The following is a 26,133-nucleotide window of genomic DNA, read 5'->3' as shown; positions in this document are numbered from 1 at the left end:
GGCAGATAATCTTTAAAAGTAGCCATCTTTGTAGTTCTTTCCCCCTCTTCTGTTCCTGTCTTCTATTTTAGTTTCTCCCTTTCCCACTCGCTGACTGTGCTTTGTTCCGTCGGAAGGTGTCTGGCCTCCTGCCCAAACTGCCATTACAATATTTTCAGCTTGTTTCTCAACGTCCCACACGTCCTGTTTTTACTGCTCTGCAGCTCCGTGGAGTCCTTCAGATATTCCTGTCTCAGACTGAAGGTTCTCAGCACGCTGCAAATAGGCAGGACACATGCTGTGATACAACGTGTCAAGTCAGTTCGATTTATAGACCACGAGTATGATAATGTTGGAATTAATGTGCATGAAAAGTAAAAATGATACAGAAATATAATAAACAAAGGGGGATAAAATAAGTTAATTAAACAAACAAGGAATAATATGTATAAACTAAAGAAGAGATTTGTGAAATAAATTAAATTCATCCCAGCAAAACACATGAACCCAGTTGTAAGCTTGACAAACCAGATGTAGTTTAAATGTAATAACTGATCTAAGTTCTGGACAGTTCCAAAGAACAGAACTATAGTGAGTAAAATAACAATGAGGTGATTTTGGCTTGATTTCTTTTAAAGGTATAACCATAATTTCACCTTTTCATATCTGAAATATATGCAGTCAGCATTTAAAAAACACTGGAAGGTGCCAGGCCACGTAGAATCAAAATAATACATATATTAAAACCACTGGATAGATTCAGCCAGGAATCTCCAGGGATAAATGGGTAGAAATGATGGATATATTGATGTCTTTAAGGATTGCGGTGAAATGTTTGGTTGTTAACCTTGGCTCCAGCTTATTTAATAAATACGGATACATTTTAAGTGACATAAATACTATTTATGTCACTTAAAATGTATCCGGTGTTACAGCAAACTAATCACCCACATTTAAAAGCATGAATCCATTTTTGTAAATCAGATTATTTTAAGACTGGGACTGGACATATTTCTAAGGATATAAATTGCAGTTTGCAATTCAGAAAACTCAAATCCAAAGTTACACCTACTTTTGTTTTATTTGCTCATAAAGTTTAACCAATAGTGGACTTAATAAAGGACAAATCAGATGTCTCTGGGCCCACTAGAAGAATGTTTATCCTCATTTAACTTCAGGAAGAACTGCGATTAACCTGCCTTGGGACAGGTATTTCTCTGTTGGAGGGATTTCACTACCTTGTGTGATTAGTTTTATTTTCCCCCTTCTGAGGATCAACTGATGAAATAGGAATGGCATTTCAATGCTTTATAAGTGTTCAAATAAGTGAATCTACATCAGTGGAGACATGATAATTTAGTATGAGGTTAAGACATAGTATTTTTGGGTCATTGCTGTAATAGTTTAGTTGCAGTTGCATGAATCATGTGGTCGTGACTAACACATCCGGTACACATGGCATGTAAGTGAAGTGGTGGTCATGCAACATTTTGTTTATACATTGGGCTTATTTATTTTTAAATTAATCTTTTCAGTTTACCAAATTCCTTCTTCTAAGTGGAAGTAATGTAAACATTTTGAGACAGTCCAGCCAGAGTCCAATCTTGAATTAAATATACTGTGGAAGGAAATAGAGATTACCCTGATAGCAAGGAGCCAACCTCTAAGACTTGTTACCAAAGGTAAATTGTCAAAATACTTGTGGAAATATGCAAAAACAAGGATTATATTGCCATAAAGTCAATAAATATTTTTCCTTTGATTATTGAGAACGGTATAAATAACATTTGACATGCCATCTGTTAATAAAATGTAAAAAAAGAACAGAAAAAAAGAGACAATTTTTGATTTATCTTGTTTTATCTTAAGAGACACTTGTCTTTTTTCATGTCAGAAACAGACTCTTTCAATTAAAATCTAAATCTAAATCTGTACATTTTATTCTTTGGGCTTTTTTACGTGTTTGTTTTGCTTGACTACCATTAGATTATGAGTTTTTTTGTGAGTGCATTCAGCAAATGTTTGCATGTTTATTGTACTTTAAGATTTAGTACAAATGCCTAACATTAACAGAAAAACATGTACAGTATAGCTGCTAAAATTAGGCATAGCCTCACATATGTAGAGTTTTCCAATGACAGAACTACAGTAATGTAACAGCTGCTAAGGAGAGAAAGCTGTTTTTTTTTTTTTTTTAATGATTCTATGAGGACAGCAGGGGGCAGAAAGAGTTCAACCCCGGTAGCTGGCTCATAAAACCAACCAAATCACATGACAAGTTTTAGCCTCTTGTTAGAAGCAGCTGCTGATATCCAGAGACACTAATCTTGAGATAATTCCTATCCCTGTTAAGCTGCAAATATTTTAACATAAATCCACCTTGTTGCTCAACAGAACGTCCAGGGTAACAAATGCAGGATTGTTATCGTTATCTTTTAACTAAGATGTGTATTTAATGTTTAATTATAACAATGCTGCTGCACTATAAAAATAATTAGGGGACACAAAGACCAACTAATATTGATCATTTATTTGAAAAGAGAGCATAGACGAGCTTTGGAAACAGTACTTAGCAACGTCTCTATCAAGACACTCAAAAATGGAAAAATACTGAACTCTAAGGTCTGCAGCATGTGGCTCAAATACTGTAATTCTTTTAATGTCAAATTCACAAATAAAAAGGAAGCGAAACGTCTTCAACTACGGAAAACAAGTCCAGTTGCTTTGTTTTGTTTTTTACCTTTTTTTGAAATACACAAATAATCCACAACAGAGGGGCACTAAAGATGTAACTGCATATATTTGCTTCTTTAAGTGGTTTCCTTATTATTATTTTGTTTCGAAATGACAAAGTTGACTTTACAGATCCCCCCAACCCCTTCCCCAATTTTACCCCTCTGTTTTCAACTTAAAAGGGGAGACAATGCAAATTGTTGATCTTTAAGTATATGATAAAGCAAATTCCATGTTGATGCATTTTTATATTTATGTATTTATACCTTTTTGTTTTACTAAGGGTCAAGTGGGTTTGGACAAGATTTATTTAGTAGAAACTAGCACAATCTTTGGATTGTGAAGGTTCGCCTGATCTAACTTAACACAAATAAAAACAATGCTACAAACGAACAAATAAAAATTCGTTTACGGGAAATTAAGACTGGTCACAAGCAAGGTGAAAGAAATATCTTAAACATAAATAAGAAAATAACTTCCAGTACAAAAAGTGGCTAAGTTAATTTAAACTAAGCTTTGGTAAACTTGGCAGCCTTCTTAGTCAAAAAGAAAAAAAAAGAAAAAAAAGAAATCATTAAGGCTTCATTAAAAAGTGACACAGGCAGTTCACACCAAAAGTTCAACCCATGTTTGGCTTCAACTCTAACAAAATGTGAGAAAGGCGTCCTGACGCCATGGCCAAGGAATCTCACCTGTTTGTGTGACTGCTGTGCATCTGTTTGCGTGAAGTTTATTGAGGCAAACAGTCGAGGTGACACACCGACAGCTGCACACAGACTCAACCAAAGCGAAACAGAGCTCCGTCACTTAAAAGCACCTCGGCCCTCTGCCTCATGTTCAGTCACTTTTTCCTGAGTCCCACCTCTGTTCCCTGGGCCTGGTCCCTTTTCCCCCTAAATGTTTCTGTCCTCTTTGCTCGGCAACGCTTCTTGACCGCATCCAAAACTTTCCAGCTCTTAAAAAACACACCTCTTGGACCTTTGCCTTGCTCCTCGTTTCTGTGTTTTGCTTTTAAGGTTCTACACTGTAACTGTAGATTTACAGTGCATTGAAAAGGTAATCACACCCCTTGAACTTTACAGACTGTCAAGTCACATTCTCAAACTATAATGTATTTTATGCACTGGACCAACAAGAAAGGAGAACATTATTGGAAAGCAGTTTTCTGAACACCAATCTGAAAAGCACAAAGTGCATCTGTTTTCAGCCTCCTTTAATTTGTCACCCCTAAATATGATACAGTGTAAATAACTATCCTCATTTGCGATTTTATTATCAATTATTGTCCATCTGGGTTTGATTTATCCTCAGCATAATTCCAGCCGTTCTGTGAAGGCCTCAGATGTTTATTAGAGAATATTACAGAACAAACAGGACCATACGGACCAATGAACACAGCAGGCAGGTCAGGAGTAACGTTGTGGAGAAGTCCAATACCCAGTTAATCATCTGAAAATGGAAAGAGTATGGCACCACTGCAAACCAAGCAAGATGGGGCAGTCCACCCAAACCAGCAGGCTGGGCAAGCAAGCATTGATCAAAGATGCAGGCAAGAGCCCCATCATAGCTCTGGAGGAGCTGCAGAAATTCCCTGCTCAGTTGGGAAAACCAGTTGAAAGGACAACTTTTAGTCATGCACTTCCCAAATCTGGCCTTTATGGAGTAGTGGCAAGAAGAAAGCCACCATGAAGTCCTATTAGATGTGAAGAGGTAATTTCCCTTGAAACTTGCACCGAAACCTGAGTTTACTGGCACTTGTATATTAAATAAGTCGAGGAGGCCCAAAAGATAAGCTTCCATATAAACCAGCTTGCTACAAACCATGCAGGAGGCACAGCAAACATGTTGAAGGAGGGGCTTCGGTCAGATAACACTAAATCTGGTGTAAAAATGAACACCACCCATTACCCTGAGCACAATAGCCAAATGTTAAAACACGGTGGTAGCACCATCATGCTGTGTGGACGCTTTTCTTCAGCAGGGACAAGGAAACAGGTCAGAATAGATGTGAACACCAAAGGAGCTAATAACAAGCAATCCTGGGGAAAAAAAACTGTTAGAGGCGGCAAAATACATCCGACTGGAGTGGAGGTTCAGCCTAACCGTGTTCAAAAAGGCCTGTTGTCAAAGTTTCAACTTAAATTCAATAGAGAATCTATGGAAAGACTTAAAAACAGGCGTTGACGGACGCTGTTGTTGTGCAAAAAAGAATGAGCAAAGATTTCCGTCTGCTGATGTCCAACGTTTGTAAAGACATAGGCGACATATTGACCAATGGGTGTTGATTGTAACACGTTCCAGATTGTTGTTTGTAAAAAGAAATGACAGCAATGTGACATTTTGCAGTCACTCCAATAAAACAGATTGACGTTTATGGCGAATAAACGCAAAAAGTCCAAGTGGCATGAATGTGCTTCAAATCCAAATGTTTAGAACACCCCGATATATTCTTTGAGCTGTATAGCTGTTAAAAATGTATGAACAAACATATTAAAGTGTCAGTGCTTTCGTTTTGTCCTGCAGTCTTGCTCATTTTCGTTCATTCTCTTACTCTTCTTCTCAGAGGAGCTGAAGGGAATGAACTATCTTGGATCGCTGTGAACATTTCTTCTCTCTTTTGTGTCTGGGATCCTTTCCAGATCACTGCAGCCAGAGGTGAGATGTCAGGGCTTTCAAGTCTAGCGTAAAATAAAATCTAAAGTTATATTTAGCCGTTACCTTTTTCACTTTCAAGATTAAAACCCTTAGGTTTTCTCTCCGTGCCCCATCAGCTTTACAAGCACCTGCTGCAGAGAGGTGCGGAGGAAAACAGCATCGGACCGTGTGAAGTCAGTAGATAAAACAATCAAGTGTCTTTATGCCCTCTCTAACTCTGTTCGGTAGCCAACAAGTATCCTGACAACCTTGCCTGGTATTTTGGCTCCGGTCCCCTGAGTGTTGATGTCAGCTGAGTGGAGGAGAGGGAGTGAGGGAGGAGTGGACGGGCTGAAAGAGAGAGGCGAGGGGGGGGGAGGAGGAGTGAGCGGGCTATTCAAGGCACTTGTCCTCTGTCTCCCCATAAGCATAAAGGAGGGGGAGGCGCACATGCATTGAGAGGAGCCCACTTGCTCACACGCATAGTAGTAGCAGCCGCATTTTCACAGTCCACTCTTGAGACTGACAGCAGCAAACGGGGGTTGAGAGCCAGCACAACAGAGAGAGGAGGACAGAGGGCTGGAAACAAGGAAGTCATCAAAGGAGGACAGGAAAGGAGGGATTTACTCAGTATTTGCTGCTTTTTTTTCAGCACCCCGGGAGCCATAAAAGGAATCTCCCATCTGCTCTTCTTCAGCTGAACTTTCTCTGCCGGAGGACCCGTTCTGTGTTATGGCAGCCCTGACGGGACATGGGGACACGGCTTCCCTCTCCTCTGTCTCCTCTCATCCTTGGATGTTCTTCCTCTGGGCTCTCTCCACTCTCTCCTGTCAGGTCTGCTGCTTTAACCTGGACACCACTCACACGCTGCACAAGCTGGGGGACCGGGGCACTTTCTTTGGTTTCTCCGTGGCACTCCACAAGCAGCTTAACCCGGAGCCTCAGAGCTGGTGAGTGAATCGGTGCTGGGCTAAGTTTGTCCTTGTGTTGTGACCATGTGTGTGTTTTTTTTTTCTTCTTCTTCAAAGTTCACATGTGGAATTTCTTGTATTTTCTGCACCTGCTCTTTTTGCAACATAAACCCCTAAGACCATGAGGTTGTGCTGCGCAGAGAGCAGTCAGGGAACCCTGCTGCAGCACAGGGAAAGAAGCTGGGGGAATGAGTTAAACGACAGAGATTTATTTGCAAATGAAAAGTGGATGAAAGTGGGCCTGATGAATCAGCAGAGAGGTATGAGTGCTTTAAGTGTTTTTAGGAGGTGAATTTCTCCAAGCAGCAACAGATCCTGGACTGACAGCTACAGACAGCGAAGTGCGCCTCATTGATTTTAAATTGCTTGTTTCAGTGATTTTGCTCCATTCGAGCATTTTGAACATGAGAAATAAGCTCTGCTGCAGCTGCAAATCGTGAATAAATTATGACGACCCGTCTGGTTGTAAATCTTTTGATATGTTTGCTGCAGGAGAGTATACAAAAGGCAGTTCTCCTGAAGCTTTGGCATTCATTTTATGACAAGGAATACGCTTAGTCTCTTTTTTTTTATGTTGGCAGATCAAACTTTGCAGTGCTCTCTGTATTAGTCATAAAAGTTCTGCTTCCGGCAAATACAAAGATGTGATCATAAACTATTGCAAGTTTTATACCTAGTTTTAATTTTAACTTAATTTTTGTGCAAGCCCCTATCATTAGAAGTATATTCAGTTGCATTAAATGCATTGATATATCACATTATGTTGTAACCTTTGTACTATTTTGAGTTTAGAATATTGTTCATTAGCTTAATTTATTGAAATAAAATGTGAAACAAAGTACAACACAATTTAAACCTTGAAGTAAACCCAAACATGAAACCAAGGGGTTTTACACTGGGGGAATTCATGTTTCAAATGCTCTTATTTTGGAGCTCCAGATTTAACCGCCGCCTCCTAAGTTTACTGTTGCTGCAGTCGTCCTGACGCCTGGTGAGACCAGCCTGGTGACATCAGGCGGAGTCATGTCACCCCTCTAAAAACCTGCCTCGCTTGTCTGCTGCTGTTCCTGCAGCTACGTTTATGAACTGACTGTAATAATAATAGTACCAATAATGTATGGGTCACTGCAGTGGCCTGCAGCAAACAAGAGGGATGCCTGGAGATTCGTGCGTGAGTAGTATTAGTGCCAGGAGACAGTCAATAAATGGGATGATGCACCAACTGGAAAGGGAAATAGAATGAATAATGCTTGCTTTTAGTACGCCGTTACATCAGTCTTTGTTGTTTGAGCACTTATGATGATTTCATCTCTGATCGGATTGGAGTCTGATGGCATTCTGGGCTGACTAGAAATACTGAGTTTAGCTCCGCTCTCTTGCCATCTCTTCAGGGTATATCTGACAAAATATCATATTTTCTAAATATCACACTTATATGATTCATTTGTGGTGGTGGCAGCTTTGTGACTATTTTTGCTCTCAGTAAAAAACAATTTTTTTAAGGGTTTAAACCAAGAATGAGCAAGATTTGCTTTTTCACCATGCAGCATAAATTTCAAGGCACTTTGGAAAACTGAGAACTGTTCAAATACACAACACGTTTATATATATATATATATATATATATATATATATATATATATATATATATATATATATATATATATATATATATATATATATATATATATATATATATATATATATATATATATATATACACATCTTCTGAACCTGCCTGATCCTATTGGGTTGGAGTATAGTTGGGCGAGGCTTCGGAGCAGCCTGCTGAAGACACTGTAAACCGGTCACCAATCCATTGTAGGTTGCAACCATGACCATCAACCATGAACACACACAACAGTGCGTGTTTTGGTCACCAATACATTTAAAATTACCTAATTTTTCTTATCACTATGCCTACCCAAATATGCTTAAACTTGTAGCTCACAAAATAAATTTTCATTTTCAATTGAACAAATGGTCAAATTTGACTTGATAAATGGAAGATTGATGTGGATATTTATTCAGTGAGGAGAAGGAAGTCAGGAGAAATTAGTTCAATTGCTTGGAGAATTAATAAAGTAGCACCCTACCAAGGGATTTGACAGCACCTTGTCATTACTTTCAGGTACATGTCATAATTTCTGCTCCTGTTCTGACCAGCATTGATACGCTGATGTGCGAGACCATCAGCACTCCAATTTCTTTAAACAAGTATGTCACCAGAAGAGCCTACTTTAAAATTGGGAGCTTTGCAGTCGTTGTGAAAACTTAAGCCTGTTCCACTTGTGAGGGTCAACCTACAAAACAATATGGTAGATGTGAAAAATCAATTCTACTGAAAATGTCCTTAATGCCATTTAAACTCTATCACACTATAAATGTTTCCAACAGAGAAACCTTTTTCGGTCAGTGAGGAGAAACCCATCCTCTCCCCCAGTTTACTTCCATGGAGCTTACTTACCCACGTATGTAGATAATCTTTCCTGGAGTGTGTGTGCATCGGTGTTTGTCCTCTATTTCGTTGTGTTGCCATGTGATGGACTGATGACCTGTTCAGGGTGCACCCTGTCTCCTAACCATTGGCTGCTAAACATGAAACACTGGTGAATTTTCCCAGGAGTGACTAGCCAACCAAAATTGCTCCAAGAGTGCATTGTGGTTTCATTCCTATCTCGTTTCAGTTAAGGTCAGTGTTCATGACTCAACTATAAGAGGAGACCATGGGAAAAAAGGCATCAGTAGGAGAATAGAGTACCATGACAAAAACAACTGCTGACCCAAAAGAGCACAAAGGCTTGTCTCACATTTGCCAAAAAACTAAATAATAATAAGCCTTTGGGGGAATTTTCAGTGGATTGTAGTTTTTGGAAGGTGTGCAACCTAATACAGGAGTAATGGTGGCCTAGTCTTTAGAGCAATGCACTTGCGCTCTGAGAAGGCTGCAAAGTCCCGGTTCCGAACCCACAGACTGCCACTATGGCTCCCTGAGTAGGACCCTTATCCCCAGATTGCTCCCCGGGTGCTGCCCACTGCCCCTTAAGGGATGGGTTAAATGCAAAGACAATTTTTGCTAGAATGTACAATTGCAATGACAAATACATATTTATATTCTATTCTAATGTGTTTAATGTCAACCTAACACAACATTTAAATAAAAGACAATCATAGCAAACGGTCAACCATGTGGCTTCTTTGCAGATTCAGGACGGACAACTTGCTGCAATTGTGGGAATCATGAAAAATAACAAACCGCTTTTAGGCCTTTAGGGAAATTCCTTTTTTAACATGAAGCCAGATTGATTTTAATAGCTGTTTACTCTTCATAAAGGAATTTGTGAAATAAAAATAATTTTTGTAGTTTTTTTTAATGGGGCAAACACTTCTTCCCAGCACTGCATATGGTTGCTGATCTAAAAGCTGAAACAAGTGGATTTATCGCATTAAAAGGGCAAATCTAAAATCGTTCATAATCAACAACAACAAAAAAAAAACATCAGCATGGTGGATGTATCATTGATTCATCTTCACATAAGGAGTTGTAAACCTCATGAGATGCATTATTCAATTAGCAAACAATGCACATAGCACTCCCTGCTTGAGTAGTGCATTTCCATGAAACTTTATTCTAGTGCTCACTCGGCGTTAGTGCAGTTTTCCTTTTATACCATTCTGAAGTTTATAATTTTGTTTGGAACAATCTGCCTGAAACCTGCTGTAATTAAATGCCATAAAGTCATGTTCTTTTTTTTCTATTAGGAGCGTCTGGGTTACTTGTGCCTGCAGCCATCCTGCTCCTGCCGCATTGTGTGCTTTATGTCACTTGATTCAATAGTGAATCTGATATTGCCACTTTGATGCTCCGTTCTGTGCTTACTCATCACTGAATCACACAACTCGTGATGAAGAAACGCGTAGATGTCTCGCTTCAGGAGAATGTATATTATCTAGCATGAGCTAAAGAATAGATTGAAAGAGCATGAGAAATGTGAGCTCCCATGTATTATTTCAAGGGTCTCTGCTGTAACTCTTTAGTTGGCTTTTTATTATAGTGTGGCAACACAGGTCAAGGCAAGTAAGACCCCATGTAACACAATGATCTCATATTTAGTGTAAATAGATCCTCGCCAGAGTCCTGTCTCAAGGAAATAAAAGCACGGCGCCCTCAGAGAGCCTCAACCTGGTGTTGTAAACCTGTACACTTTTTAAAATTAGCTATGTTGGTTGTTGTGATACAGAGCCCTTAAATCTAAGAGGGGTTCTGCTGTTGCTGTTGATGGCAGACTGGGGATAAGAAGAGAGGGTATTTGAGTTATGCGTTTGTTGGCTATTTATAACGACATGAGGGGTGCTTCCGCTTTTAGTTCTCTGATGGCTGAGGGCAGGGAAGATCCTGAGGTTTCTCCCTGCACCTGCATTGTTTCCAAAATCAGCTGCTGTAGATTTTACCCTGAAAGTAATATCTTAATTAGGCAATAAAGTCCAGATAAACACTTGTAAAGAAGTGTTTAAAATATGATCGTTATTGCATAAGAGATCTCATTTATACATTTGCTGCTGAACAAGAATGTGAACCTAAGTATTTTATTTATTTGGCGGCACTTTTAAAACTATGTGAGATATTTTTTGTGAGCATGTATTTGTCTACAAATTATCTCAAAGACAAAAGACTACAGAATGATAATGCATGAATCTTTGTCAATCGTTTTCTTCTTTCTTAAAACTATTTTGTAATTATTTTTTTCTTTAAACAGAAAACAATGCAAGTTAGTTTTTCATCATACATCGTGGGTAGTATGTTGGCAGTTTGGCTCGGTCGCAATTAATCCATTATTGTTTCTTGTTGAAAGATATGTTACTTTACTTCATTGAAATATATCTCTGCTCAGACCCCTGTCCTTTTAAATTTTGCACCCAGTTTTTATTTACCGAGCTAACAGTTTTTGAACACAATTGTTAGATTTTGATTTATCTCAACCTGTAGCTGTTGATTCAGTGGGCTTAAAATTGGCGGTGCTGCATTGCTCTGGAACGGCACAGCAGAAAGGTCTCCGGTTGCAGAGAGGTTCATGTTTACACGTGGATTTGCTTTGGTGCTTTTGCTGGCATGGACACTCTGTCTCACTCCCAGAATGGTCTCGTGTAGCCAATGTGGTGGTCGACGTGTTGTCTGGAGTCTGGTGTCAGCGGCGGAGTGAGAATCTAAAACAAGATTTTCGGAGGCTGAACTAATCGGCTGATTAAACCTCAGACTTCATTACCAGACCTAAGAATATGACCAGTGACTAAAAGTGAATCCCGGTCGCCTTCCCAAGACAGCAAATTAAGTCAAATGCAAAAGATAAAAACCATTGACACACACATGCACCCATAGTCAATGTAAAGTCTCCAGTCTACAACCCAACATCCGTATTTTGGGACAGGGAGGGAAAAATACGGGGAAAACCTCTGCATGCACATAAAAATGCTAACCAACATTTCTTACCACTATAACAAAAATATTTAGGAGTGAACTGTGAAGCCATTTCAACACACGCCATCTTGCGGTGATCCTGGACACATCATCAGGGGACACTACCCTTTTTTTTAACCGTGCCGAGAACAGTCCGAGCTCGGTAACTGAGATAACTATCGAGTGTAAATGGATCGCACACTGAACTGAACCGTGCCAGACACAACTGGACCGCGCTAAATCTAGACCAGTTTGATAGTAGGCCCGTTTACGCTACACTTTTTTAACCGAGCCGAGACCAGTCTGAGCTCGGTAACCGAGATAACTCTTGTGTGTAAATGGTCAGCAGACTGAACCGGACCACGCTAACTGCAGACCAGTTCCTGAGTAGGTTTCGGACTATTTTTTTTATCCCGGTTATCTGATAAAGAGCGCATGAGCAGACCGCGTCATCCCCTTACAGTCAGCTGACTGTCCGCGTTTTTTCCGGCGTGTCTGGCTGCACGTCCTGATTCACACTCCATTTAGACAAATTTCAGACATTCATAAAAATACTAGCTTCCTTACCGTGCCACACGATTTCCAGAGATGATTCTGCTTAGCAGTGTGATGAACCTCAGTGTCTGTTGTTGTTTCCTGCATCTGTAAATCCTTATTAGACGTTCGTTTGTCTTATCCACTTCCCAAAAGCCGACTCTGTCTAACCATAACATCCTGAATGTTACGGGTGCTGCCGTTTTGTTTTGCTCGGTCCCGCCTTCAATACCAGAGAGCAGTAATACCACAGATCGCCACTAGGAGGCGAGGAGCAACCAAGGAACCGGGATAGTGTGGTGTGTAAATGGTCGTCTTGGCTTGGTTAACTGATCGCTCGGTTCGCTGATAACATAGAGCGCATGGCGCATCATCTCCTTACAGTCAGCTGACTAATTTTGCGGTTTCCGACATTCATAAAAATACCAGACTTCTTACCATGCCGCATGGATTAATTTGTTAGATTTTAACAGCCCAAATTCGTATCAGAATCATGTGTAAAGGAAATGGGTATTAATATCTTCAGAAAAATTATATTGAATGTTACAGGGAGTTTGAGCATTTTAACAGTCTTTTATCTCCCTCCATAAGATACTTGACAAAAAAACTATATTTGTTCTCTGGTTGAAAGTGGAAGTAAAAAATCCCTGTTTTAAGGGTTTTGAAAAAGCTTTACTCTGTTATGCAGGTTAGAATGCAATACTCTAAATCTCTAAACAGTGAAAGTCAGCTGGTTTATTGGTTTCAGTTTTACAATATTATGCCATTACCATTTTTTCATTTTTCCTCAGAGTTTTATTTTGTTGCAGCATCACAAACGCTGACAGTAATTATTGTCAGTGGTCATAAATCAAAAACACAGTTTCCTACCATTTATTTTCTGTTGAACAAAACACATACATGCATATAAATGGGGCCCAGAAGACCTGCCTCACACATTCGTGGCACAAAGGAGAATTTCAGTATGGTGATTTACATTAGAATAGGAAGACTGAAGCCACCTTTCATCCCTGGTTAAAGAGTTCAGAATGACCCGTACCCTCATTTCGCTCCTCCATTATTATTTTTATGCTGCTCTCTCGCTTTCATTGTCCTTTTTCAGTTGGGCCCAAAGTTACGGTCCTATTAAATGCATGAGGTGCTGTGCTGCTTAAATTCAGTGGAGATAAGAACGAGTGAAGCCTCTACATTCCCTCACAGGCGTTTAATGTCCTTTCTACCTCCTACTTACTCTGTCTATTTAGCATTCTTCCATTCCTCCACGCCGCTGCCCGGGCGTGGACAAAGGCTCAGTGGGAAGCAGGGCCGCCTGGATCAGGGCTTTCAAGAATATTGCTTTGCGGACCACTTGCTCGGTGAAAGAACAGGGACAATCTGCAGAGTCAGGGGGAAACATGCAACTTAGATGGAGGAGCAGAGAAAATGCACAATTTGAAGTAATGCTGAAAGAGCAGAGTCTGATTTTGCACGTGTTGGTTAGAAGCAGTTAATGCCCCGAGTTTATATGAAAAGGTCCTGATTTATGTCTTTTCTTTTCTTGGCATATTGCATCAGTTAATTGTAATTCTCCGTTGAGGTTTAGTTCCAGCTTAGCTTCCACGCTATCTTGTCTTTTTCTTTGGAATATCATGCGATCCGCATGTGGGGGAGGTGTCCGGGGTCTGATGGGAAGGGAAGGGGAAGGGGGGGGGGCTGCAGGGATGAATTAATGATTGCAGGGTTTCTCTTCAGATTAAATAAGTGTGTCTATGCTTGTTTGTGCATGGAGGCCTTTGAATTGAAACTGATACTGACGCAGTTTAATCAATCAACCGATGGCAGCTCGCCTGTGATCTGATAACATAAAAGACACCAGGAAATGGTGTCTTTTATGGCCCAATAGGAACGGAAATTACGCGGGAGGAGGGGGCTTTATGTTTGGAATTAATAAACAGATCTTTGGTCTGATTCTCCACAATCATCTTTGAAAACAAGCAATCATTTTATGAGATTATTCTAAATATTTCAACTGATGTTCTTTGCATGGTTGTCATCCCTTATATCTCAGCCATCATTTTGTTAGCAGATTTGGGTGGAAAGCGGCTGATCTCAGGTGGCATACATGCAATATCATCACTGAAAAATTATACTTCTATGCAAAAGTCATACAAAATGCACAGGTTATTAGATTTGTTTAGATTTTATTACAGAGGGAATCAAACAATGCATTTACTGCTTTGACATGCTTGCTGGATTTGATCATACTTTTATTCCAACAAAACATTAGGATGTAAAAAAGTTTTGAAAACGTTCAGAGCTGTTGAGGACCAGAGATGTGCAGAGGATCCATAAACCTAGTTGAATCAACCCGCTGATACCAACATAAACAAAATGTCTTAAACAGGACCTTTTGTTGTAGTGGTTAATGCTGGTGAATCCGATATTCAGCCAAACAGTTATGTTTTAAAATGTTTATTGAAGGGGATGAGAAGCGCCAGGTGAAGCAGCCAGGCAGGACCAGGTAGGGTCTGACCAGAACAGGCGATGTGGACAGAGCGAGCAGCTGGAACTCATGGGGAAACAGCCAGACTTGTGCAGCTTTCATCAGAAGAGTCCAGCTGGCTGAGCACACAGGAACTGGTAGAGGCAGATCACATCACACAAGACGAGACGAGGCGGTCTGGCTGAGGCAGGTATATATATAGGCCAGGGAACAGGTGAGCAGAGTTGGCAGGTGGATCTGATCAAGAGCAGAGTGGTGGCTGAGGAGTGGACAGAGCTGACAGGATGGTGGCTGAGAGGTGAAGGCTGATTCAAGACAAATCCAGAAAAGACCAAAACAAACAAACGAAAACCTAATTCTCGACAGTTCTGGCCCTTATTTATCAGGACATACCTGCTTGCAACAAGGCTTTTTGAATTGTCGTGCCGGGTATATAAGAAATGCTAAATTTCAGCAAACTTGCAGTGACAATGAATTGAGGCAAAGTTTTGTTACTTTATCAGATCATCGGCTAGATACTTTCAATGGCTATTTTAACAGTATGCTGGCTTTCATTGTTTGTTCCTTTAGAGAAGTTGGTCTGTTTTCTTAGTTTTACTTTAGCAAGGCATGTAGGTTAGACAAAAAAAATGCAGAGTCAAAAGAGAGGGCTCTTAAAACAGAGTGAATTTAAGACACCAGATACGTATAGGCTGATCAATAGATGGATAAATGGACACCAATGTAGACAAAAGAACAAGATAAAGAGGGCCAGAGGAGAGTTGGGATTGGCTTGTATCTTCTTTACACTTCAGACCTGAGGGCCAGTCATTACTCCATGTATGCCTGAAAATGGATCTTCATTTATTGATCAGTGGAGCAGGTGGTGATCTTGGGGGTCGTTGAAGACAGTGCAGATGCTGATGTGTTTGAAGAGCGAAACTTTGTATTTATTAGCTTTATCTACTTTAAGTCTGCTTTTTCAGCAGCAGTGTAAAGGCTTTTTTAGATTGAGACACAGTAGCATTTGGGATACCCACAAACTAATAATTTAGGCAGGAAGTTGAGTCACATCCGTGCCGTGGGCAGCGAAGCACAACCTCCCAGAGGATTTTGTGCCCAGACAGGCAGCTGTTTCTGTCTCTCGCTTGGACTTCTTATGGTTTGTCAACCATGATTTCTTCTGTCCAGACTGGGAGAGATCTCAGGTTTTAAAAAATGAGATGATGCATGGTTTGGTCACCCGATTATCAGCTGCTGTTTTCCCGTCACTGGAAATAAAAAAGAGAAACTGGTGTCAGGTGTGAAAATCTGGATATTGTGAAACAGATGCCATTTCATCATGAAATGCATCATTTCAGTGTACATTGTTTAACAGTGTGTCGTGTAGCTTAGATTGTCTTTTTTTTGTTTTTTTTTTAATTAAATGCATTTAATAAAAAGAGACCAATTAGTTTTAGGCTGTAAAGTTAATCTCAACATTTCTTGAACTGAATAAATGCTTGAAACTGGCTTTTTTTATTTGGGTTCTTTACTTAATATTTGAATCTGAACTTAAAAACCAAAATATTTAGATTGCTAGCCAATTAGTATTGTTAATTTGGAGCTAAACAGATTTACCCAGCATGTAACTTTTGCCATGCATTGAAACTCTGTAAAGTCTATAAGCCCCTTTTAAATGCCACATTTTTATGATGGGAAATCTGATATAAGACCAGGATAAATCATTTGAAAATTTTTAGAGATATAATGTACTATAATATTTATCCTGTCCAATTTCACTTCATAACTAACAAATCTGTTGGAAGTAAAATAGGTTATACAACCTGAGCTTGCATCTTCTTAAATTAATACTTGTTTTTGGACACATCATGATTTTATTTCACTTCTGTACTTGGTGTGTTTCAGCATGACACATTTAACCGGGCAATATTTGCCCCGTCTACCTTGGAAATGTTCAGATTGTGAACACATCTTTTGTCCACAGTCCTAATATGGCCCCATTGATTTTCTGACAGATTAAGTTTTAGTCTGACTAGACTCCTCCACAATGTAAAATTTTCTCTCATGAAGTCGTTCTTCTGTGAATTTGGCTGATACATGATTTCATTTCAAAGCCTTCAGGCAGACGCCTGAAGCTTTTGGACCAAATATGGCTGTTGTCTTGATCTGTTCACAAAAATAGCTGCATTGGTGAATACACCAATTCCCTCTTAAGAAAAGTCGCCATAAAACATGACACACTTACTGCCATATTTTGCTGTGAGTACGTGATCTATTGGTGATGATCAGCATTGTTTTTGTGCCGTACACACTTTTTAAAAAAGTTACCAGAACTTAAAGTTCTTCTTCACCAGACAGTAATACATTGCTTTGGGAAGGTTTGGTCAATTCTATCCTGGCCAGCGTTTTTTGCTGCATCTATCCTCCTTACTCCTGACACCTATAGTATAATGGAGATTCTTGTCACATATGAAACCATAAAAGTGATTCTATGAATTTCCTGCTGCTCCTTCAGTGCTACTGTTAGCCTCTTGGCAGCCTACATGCCAAGTTTCTATCCTGTTTCTTCAATAATTTTGGTGATCTAATATAATTGTCCAAATATAAAGAAGAACAATATTTTCTCAAGAGAATTTTATGCTTAATTGTGTGAAATTGTTTCTGTATACGACAAGGAAAATAGCCCTTAGGACCCTAACTTTATCCATAAAACATTGAAACTTTCAAAATAAAATACCATGTGGCTTTTTCTGTAAAATTCTCGGGCCTTAAACCAAACCTTTGGTAATGCTGACAAGACAATCAAAAGTAAAAAGATGTCACTAGCCATGTTTACATGGACAATAGTAATCAGAGTGAACGGCTGATCGGAATAAGAATGTGTCAATGTAAACATGCCAATCGGAATATCATGATCGGATTAAGCTCAATTGGAATCCAATTGTAATTGGAAAGAGTGTGCTGGTTTATGCTGATTGATAATCCAATTGTCATGCATGTGAAACGCTTGTCAGGATCAAGTTTTTCTGAATGTGGCAAACCTGAGTGTGCATGTGCGCCCGATGTCAATGTGACGTGACGCATTGAGTGGTGGAAATACGTCGGGGAGCAAAACTGGCTGTGCTCCCGATACACCCTTTACATTTGAAACATTAAAAGAGCTCAACATTATTTATTCAGTAACGACTCAACATAATTAGAGTCTGGTCCAGGCATGGCGCTCAAAAGACAAACTGACTCGTCCAATACTGCTTTGTTTGCTACTTTTTGCTGCTTAGCAAATACTGAAGTTTTTCTTCTTCTGTGTTTTTTTTTTTGTTTTTAGGGAAATTTAATAACTGCTCATGTCAGGGTGGTTCTATTCTGAACAAAGCCAGGTGCATGTAAACGCAAATCATGACCGGATAAGTTGATTGTGTGACCATATAAACGATACAATCCAATTATTTCTTGTTTTTTAATTCAAATACATGTCAATCCGATCGGGAAATTTTGTGCATGTAAACATAGCTTTTGTCAGTAGAATGTGTTTATGCTCGTTCTGAGTAAATATTGGAGCCATGTATGCAGTAACTGTACGCTCTGATTATGTCCATGCTTGCAAATGTTTTGGTGTTTGTGTCCAGGTCAGGGGTCATAGTACAACAACAGAAGGTCTAAAGTTCCTCTTGGCCCCATGCTGACTCTTTAGAGACAGTGTATGAAGAGGAGCAGATTCACACTACTGTGGGATTGACAGATGGTAGCGATCTGAGCACACATTAGGAGGGAGCGACAGGAAAAAAAATCCTTTGGTCTGATTTGGCTTTTAGGGAATATATTATCCAGTTAAAACCCACAGCTGGAGCATTCCAACAACGGGTTTGGTTTTCTGAGAAATACCTGCATGTTTTACGAACATTAAAATCACAAGGGGAAAAGAATTTGCTTAATCATTAAAGATTTTTTAAATTGTCTGGTCCAAACCCATTTTTTTTACATTACATTTCTTTTTTGGTTTTCCTGATTTTGAAGTTAATTCCCCGTCATTTCCTTTCATAAACTAACAAAAGAGCTGTGAATCCTGCTAAGAAGATAAAATATCTTATTGCGGATGTTTGTGTATTCAAGTGAGTCAAATGTTTTTCGCTGCTCCTCACCAGTTACTTCAACAAAATGTGTTTGCAACAAGGAGTAGATGATGTTTTTTGTGTAGCTTAAGGGCTGTGTGAGCTTTGATCACATGAAACAGATTTTATGAAAGGAAACCCAAAGAGGTGGAAGTTTCTTTTATATCCCTTAGATGAGAAAGTGATGGGGCAAAAACAGACTGTTTTCATAAAAATCTTATCAAGGTGTATTTGTAAGGTTACCTAATGTTTTGAGTTTGAGCAACATGCTCCTTCTTAGAACCTGTCCCTAAATCTATGTGTTTTTGTTGCTGATCTCAGGGAAGTGTCCCCTTGTGCTGGTACAAAGATGTGGAGGGGGTTTGTGTGTGCGTCAGGGGGGGAAAAGAGGGACTTGGTGGGGGAGGGGTCATCAGGACTGTTAGGAGAAAGTGTTGGGGTCACTGCACATGCTCCCCTCAGTGAACACATCTGTGTGATGAGCGCCGCATAATGGACATTGCTGTTGTTTTTGTGGTGATCAACTATGAAAACAAAGAAGACTACCGTGGAGATGGAGCAGGGGTTAGAAATCACAGATCAAAGCAGACGCCAGTGAATTGAGCTTTTTTTAAAAGTATGCCAAAAAGTGGTGCAACATGTCATAACAGCTTTCCAGTAAAAAAAATCTATCCCTCCATTTACACAAAAATGTGGAGGACATATCCTGACTGTAAGATCGACTGCTGTCTCTGGAGCTGGAGTTCAGATTATGCAGCGTCCTGTTTCCTGGAAGCCTCAACTTCTCAAAAAAGTTGAGATTCAAAAAACCGGCACACCTCCCATAGCCATGTTTATGTTGCACATAGCAAAACTAGTAGTAGTTATTCTATAATTGTAATTTATTCCAGAGATGTACCAATCAGGCTGGTCTTGGTTGATACCAGTTTCAGTTTTTGTTGGAGGTCTAAAAAACCGAGAATTTAGGTAATTTAATTATTTTCTTCTGGACCTGAACCCAAAACCCAAACTCTGAAGACAAGGAAACTGGTAGCACTGCTGGGTCCTTATTGTATTCTCATATCTGTGGCCAAAAATTACTCAGTGCATTATGGATAAATTAATAGAATATATTTAAAATGCCTCTATTTTACATGGCAATTCCAGTAAAAAAACGTTTGCGACCGAGCAATGTCTTAAATAGGGTCATCTGTTGTGGTGGAACAAGCGGTTATCACAGTCCAAGTAAAATCAATGTAACAATTACTAATGTTGTTCTTTCCTAGTGTCACATTAGTTTAGCATTTTATAAATAATATAACAAAGCTGAAATAAGGCACTATAAACTGTATGTGTTAAATGTGTCAACAAAAAATATGATTTCCAAATTTCCATCTGGAGTGTTTTTATTTGCCTGAATTAAAATATATCACTTGACAAATGTTCACCTCAGAAGTTACACTTACAACATAAAAGGCAAACGAGTCACTGTTTTGTCTTAATTTATTATATTTCATTTTAATAGAAGCTTTGTAAATAAGATTTTAAACTTTATATATAGCTCATATTTTTCCAACTTGTGACAGAAACAGATCATGCAGGTTCAGTGTCTCTGCAGCCATGTCCTCTGGGAAGTTTAGCACATACAGTAGTCAAACATCAAATCAGGACACCCTAAGACTGCATGTATGTTTTTTCCAACATATTTGGACATATGGATATTTAAAAGCAATTTTAACAATACAGAAAAATGAGTGTAAATAAACAAGAAAAGTGAAAGAAAATACATCTTAAAATGCTCTGTAAAATCAGGAATAAATTCCTATGTGTGTTTATCTTTGGCTGAGATGAACCACAGGTATATAATATCACTTGCACATGATGAAAACATGATTACTCGGTATTTTGAAGAGGGTTTGACCTAGTTGAAGGTTTAGTTTGTACTCCTGACGGCTGAAGTGAGAGTGAGACATAAAACCAAAAGAGCTGACTGAAACTGACTGATCAGAAAGATTGAAGCCGCTCACCAGTCTTGGAAAGGATTTAGCAGAAGGCATGCGTGCAAACTTAAAAAATTTGGGGACCAATATATAGGACATGTTTGGCATAAACCAAATGCAACATCCAGGAAAAGAACCCACAGCTGACAACAAGGAATGGGACAAACTTAACTGAGACCGGCAGGAACGAGGAGCTTCTCACTGAAGTTATTTCAGCCAAAGGGCTATTAGGAGCAAGGGTGTTCAGCTTTTTCCTCAGTTAGATTACAGCTTTCTGCTGCAAGCGTTTGTTTAGTGTATAAAGCAATGTTAATTTTTTTGTGTTTACCTGTAATTCAATCATTTTCTTTTCACAAGATGCATGAAAAAGATGCACCATCAAGATGAAAATATTTTTTTAGGAATCTCTTTTGAATGATGAATTCTTTTCAATTTGTTTTACCATGTAAACTAAAACCCAGAGTACATGGCTCAAAGCCCTTAAACCCAATCTCATTCCAATTATTCTCAACAGAGAGGTGAACATGGAAAACATAAGCCGCTTAACATCATTTTTGTTCAAGATGTTCATTTTGATCCTGCTGATATGCTAACGTTGTTCTGGGTAATTGCATTGCGGGGTTTAGGGACACCTTGAGACTTCTTTTAATCAAACGGCGCCTCACTTAAAAGGAGAGAAAAAGGCCCAGATGCTTGATCTCATCTATGTTCTCTTTCTGTTGTTGTAATCCTGAAACACCCTCACACTGATGCTTGAACCACCCAGGAGGATCCGGGCTCATGTGGGCATTTCCTTAAGCACCGCCACCATCACCACAAACACCCTAATGTCTGCTTTAGAGCCAGCCTGCATGAAAAATCAACATAGCCTGACCATGACACACACAACAAACACTCACCATGGAGTCCGTGTCAAATGTGGATTTATTGAATATTGAGTTTAATAAAGGGGATTACGATGAGACAGCCTGAGTCAGCATTAAACAATGAGTCGGTCAGGCTTCGCAAAGGGCAAATAGATGAAAGTATTACTCACACTTGATGCTTGAGGACAGGTGTACTTGTCAGTGTGCTGAGCTGCAATCACCTTAACTTAATTCAGTAACTCTTTTCACATTTGAAGTTACAACCCAATATAATTTAATGTCATTAAAAATAAGGCAAATAGATCTTGGTCCAGAAACTCTGTAACATTGATATAAAAGTCTAGCTTAAAATCTTTGGTTTGCTTACATTCCTTCTTTATGCGTGTTCTTGTCTGAAACCTTTCAAAGCCTTTTTTGCCTTTAGCTTCTGATTACAGGGTAAAGTTTTTAAAACTGCTCCACCAAGCTCCTCTCTAAATAGGAGCGATATGGAAGATCACTAGACCTCCCAGAATGACATCCTAAGAGCTGCATCTGCACATGCAGGAGCAAAGAGAGGTATCACCTTTACCCGAAAACATAAGAGAGTGTCCTGAAATGTAAACTGGATCTTATCTGTTTTTTTTAGAGACACCATATATGCTTTATATATATCGCTTCAGGAGATGATGTTATCTGACATCCTCATTAGGCTGATGTCATATCTAATGTGCTTCCCACTGTTTATTTGTATTTAAGCTCAGGAATTTCCCCCAAAATGAGCACACCTAAATCTTAACAGGACTCTTCATCAAACAGCACTTTGGGAGATTTTTGTGGCTAAGCTTGAGGATCTGTTTTAATGAAAGTTCAAAGAAATGGAAGATGATAAATTACAGCGGTATGAAATGAAATACAAGGATCCTAAATCACCATCAGAAGACTGTTTAGTCTAAATGATTGGTTGTCTTTTAGGTGCAATCTCACACGAGTTATGTGTTTTAACTGGCCCGACTATTAAAGCTGTACACAGCAGATAGATGTAACATAACAGCTAGCTGGATCAGTTCATGTGCTAGTTGTGCAGATTTTCTTTATTTGTCCTTCATTAAAACTGGAATTTTCTGCGGGATTAGGTTTTCAAAGCCCGGTCTTAAGAATTATCGCTGGAATTGACCAATTTTTTTTACTTAAAAGTTCCCTCCTTTAAGGAAAACAAAAAAACAACGATATAAATAATAAGTCAAACTTACTAGTTTGGATATAAGATACTGTATATAGGTAGATTTTTGCTACCAGAATCTGTGTATCAGATTCTACTGATACACAGTAGAATCTATCTATCTATCTATCTATCTATCTATCTATCTATCTATCTATCTATCTATCTATCTATCTATCTATCTATCTATCTATCTATCTATCTATCTATCTATCTATCTATCTATCTATCTATCTATCTATCTATCTATCTATCTATCTATCTATCTATCTATCTAACTATTATTATTATTATTATTATATACAATTTTTTTGTACTAAATTTTACACGGTCAAAATCTCAGATTGCTCAAAAATGATGATTCCAATTCCAATAAAAGTTAAATTGGTAACTGACTATTAAAGACTAAAATGCATCACTATAAATAAATGTTTTTAGTCCTTTTTTAAAAGCTGTCTGTGATTGTGGTGCCATCATGGTGTCATGGAGGGCATTCCTCAGACCGGGAGCAGTGGCACAGAAAGCTCTGTCTCCCATGGTGCTCAACCTGGTTCTGGGAATATGAAGCTGGTTTGCATGAGTGCAGCGGAGGGAACCTGCTGTGGTTTGTGGAATGAGCGGTGCTTTGAGACAGGGAGGGGCATTGATGAGTGAGGAGAGAGATTTTGTATTCAACCCTGGTGGAGACGGGAAGCCAGTGAAGTGAGGGAAGAATGGGTGTAATGTGTGAATAAGATTAGTTGATAAAAGTCTAGATTGTTTGCCGTCATGTTCAGCTCTGTCTTGTGTCTGGCAATGTATGCTTCCCTGTCCACGCAGAAGCTAATGGTGTTGGGGAATGAAGCTCAACGCTGGGTTTTTAAATAGCATCCTTGCCTGAATCAGCCATTCCTAATATGGGAGAGTGCAGGGACCCAAAATACCAGCCACCCTCTACCCAGAAATAAAGCTTTTTCTGTGCTATGATTGTAAAACATGATTGTGATACATGTATGTTAGGGGTATATATAGAGCACCAAAAACTCACTCAACAAAATCTAGACTACACAAAACGCTGTACTGCACATTATCCAAACAGGGTTTAAAGGTTTCACTTGAGGTGTAAATAACAATCAGAATAGTTTTAACGGTACGTGACTTATATGGAGTACCTTTCTTCAGGAAAATAGCCTAAAAATGTGTAAAACTCTTCATTTTTTGTTAGGATCTTGGTGGGAGCGCCACAGGCAGCGGGGCAGGGTAAGCTGAGGGGAAGTCGACCCGGAGCCCTTTTCCGTTGCCCGATCACACCAGAGGAGTACGACTGTGACAGGGTGGATATCGATGGAGACGGTGAGTTTGTGCTGTCATCTTAGAAAGTTCATCCGGTAATTTATTAGGTGATGTACAAGCAGCTTATTTGTTATTTTATGGTTAAAAAAAAACTAGATTAGTTGGAGTCCCTGTCATTTGTGATATCAAGATAAATAATACTTTGAAAAAATTGTTAGCTGTGGAGAAGAAGCTTTAAACATGTATCTCAGGCTCTGGAAAATTATAGTTGGCACTTTAGGTACAGTATCTGCAATTTTACCCCCCTGAAACAAGAGACACTCAGCAAGCGGATAATTTTAATTAAATACATAAGACATGTAATATGTTGGGATGTCCCAGTCATGACTTTTTTGCCTCTGATGCTGATCTGCATCATTAAAACATCTGAGCTTATATACCGCTCGTCTAATCATGAGCAGTAACAGATGCTACTTATTGATCAATACTCCCAATGCTCCTGATTCCAACTCCAGAGTCTGACTCACCATGGTGTCTGACTGAGATGCCTAAATACCCGAACCGGGGCTATGATGACGAAAACATGTACCGTTTGAACCAATGAGGAAAATTCAACTGCAATAGCCACCGTTCAACCCTAAGAGGGCAGCACTGAAACTGAAACTAAACTAACTCTATTGCGTGATTTAAAATTTTCACGTGAACTTAAGTAGCACCTTAATCCCAGTTTATACAGTTTGTCTGCATAAACATTAATTTTGTTAGGCGTTACAGTTTAAGTACATTTTAAGTACATAAAATGTAAATTTGGAGCATGCTTTGAATGTGGTAAAATTTAAAAGACTAGTTTTTGAGCTCCGCTCTCTTGGACAGCTGGGGATATCTCAGCAGAGCCTATAGAGCAGACAAGACGGGGAGCTGCAGCAGCCAGTACACATTTGCTTTCCCTGTAGATTTAATTGTAATGGGTGAACTGTGGCGGAAACTAAGACTTGTGAGATCAACAACATGCTGTGCACAGCCTGCAAAGTAGCTTTCAAGCTGTGCACATAAAAATAGGCTAATATTTTAACACTGCAAAAGGTTGCTGCACTATTTGGAGATGGTGTGGTTCACATAAAGTCACAGTATAAAAACAGGTAGTGATACTGTCTTTTTTTTTAGACTTAGACTTAGACTTAGATTTAGACTTAACTTTATTGTAATTTTGTATGTACAGAGTGCATACAGAACGAAATTTCGTTGCATACAGCTTACGACAATGCAATATAATATAAAGTGCAGCAGTGATCAGATGTAATGTGCAGGAGAAAAACAGTGTGTAAGAACAGTGTGCAGAGGATTTTAAAATCATAAAGAAATTTGTATTTTTTATGATTTTAAAATGATACCACCATTTTTAAATGCTTTGATCTCACTCTGATCCTATCAGACTGAGGCATCCCTGTATTCAGCTACATAGACACTTTCAGTAAAGGCCTGTATGTACTTCCCTTATTAATCTAAATAGTGTTGACTTTCTGCTGTTGTATCACTGCCCTCATGCTTTCAATGCATCCATTTGGTTGTTAGATCCTGAGATTGGAGGAAAGTTTCAGGAATGGCAAACTTGTTGACTAGGGAGGACGTCTTGATAATGTACATTTTCAGAAAATTGCATAAAAAGGAGCACTGCTGTAGACGGAGGTAGTCTGTGCACCAAATCAACACACTGCAGCACCTGGATGGAGAAGTTCAAATACTTCTGCCATTTTCTTCTTTGTTTCTTTTGCTGAATGTGTGCAAGCAATGCTGTGCAACACTGCTCCCCCGATTATTGCTGGTATTTCTCTGTTTATTTTATCTGGATGTGCATCAGGAAGATCCCTGCATTAAGTATAAATGAGCCTTAAGGCTACCCAAGAATAAGGAAAAGATTTAACTGCAATTGTGTTTG

The 26,133-nt window shown here is 39.1% G+C and overlaps 1 protein-coding gene across 4 annotated transcripts in view; it reads left to right on the top strand.

Annotated features, from left to right (window-relative positions):
* Window positions 1-5,761: 5,761 nt before the first annotated feature.
* The window catches only part of itga7 (integrin, alpha 7), a 42,181-nt gene continuing 21,809 nt past the window's right edge, over window positions 5,762-26,133 (top strand). For all 4 annotated transcript variants that reach the window (XR_004933588.1, XM_012869355.3, XM_012869354.3 and 1 more), the window contains exons 1-2: window positions 5,762-6,296; window positions 24,130-24,257. Coding sequence is in view for 3 of the 4 variants with exons in the window: in XM_012869355.3 (XP_012724809.2) it covers window positions 6,079-6,296; window positions 24,130-24,257 (346 nt within the window). In the remaining variant the exon portion in view is untranslated. The remainder of the gene's footprint in view (window positions 6,297-24,129; window positions 24,258-26,133) is intronic.

Source organism: Fundulus heteroclitus, chromosome 20 (genome assembly GCF_011125445.2).
Source record: "Fundulus heteroclitus isolate FHET01 chromosome 20, MU-UCD_Fhet_4.1, whole genome shotgun sequence".
Classification (NCBI taxonomy): domain Eukaryota; kingdom Metazoa; phylum Chordata; class Actinopteri; order Cyprinodontiformes; family Fundulidae; genus Fundulus; species Fundulus heteroclitus.
This window is presented reverse-complemented; position numbering and strand designations above follow the sequence as displayed.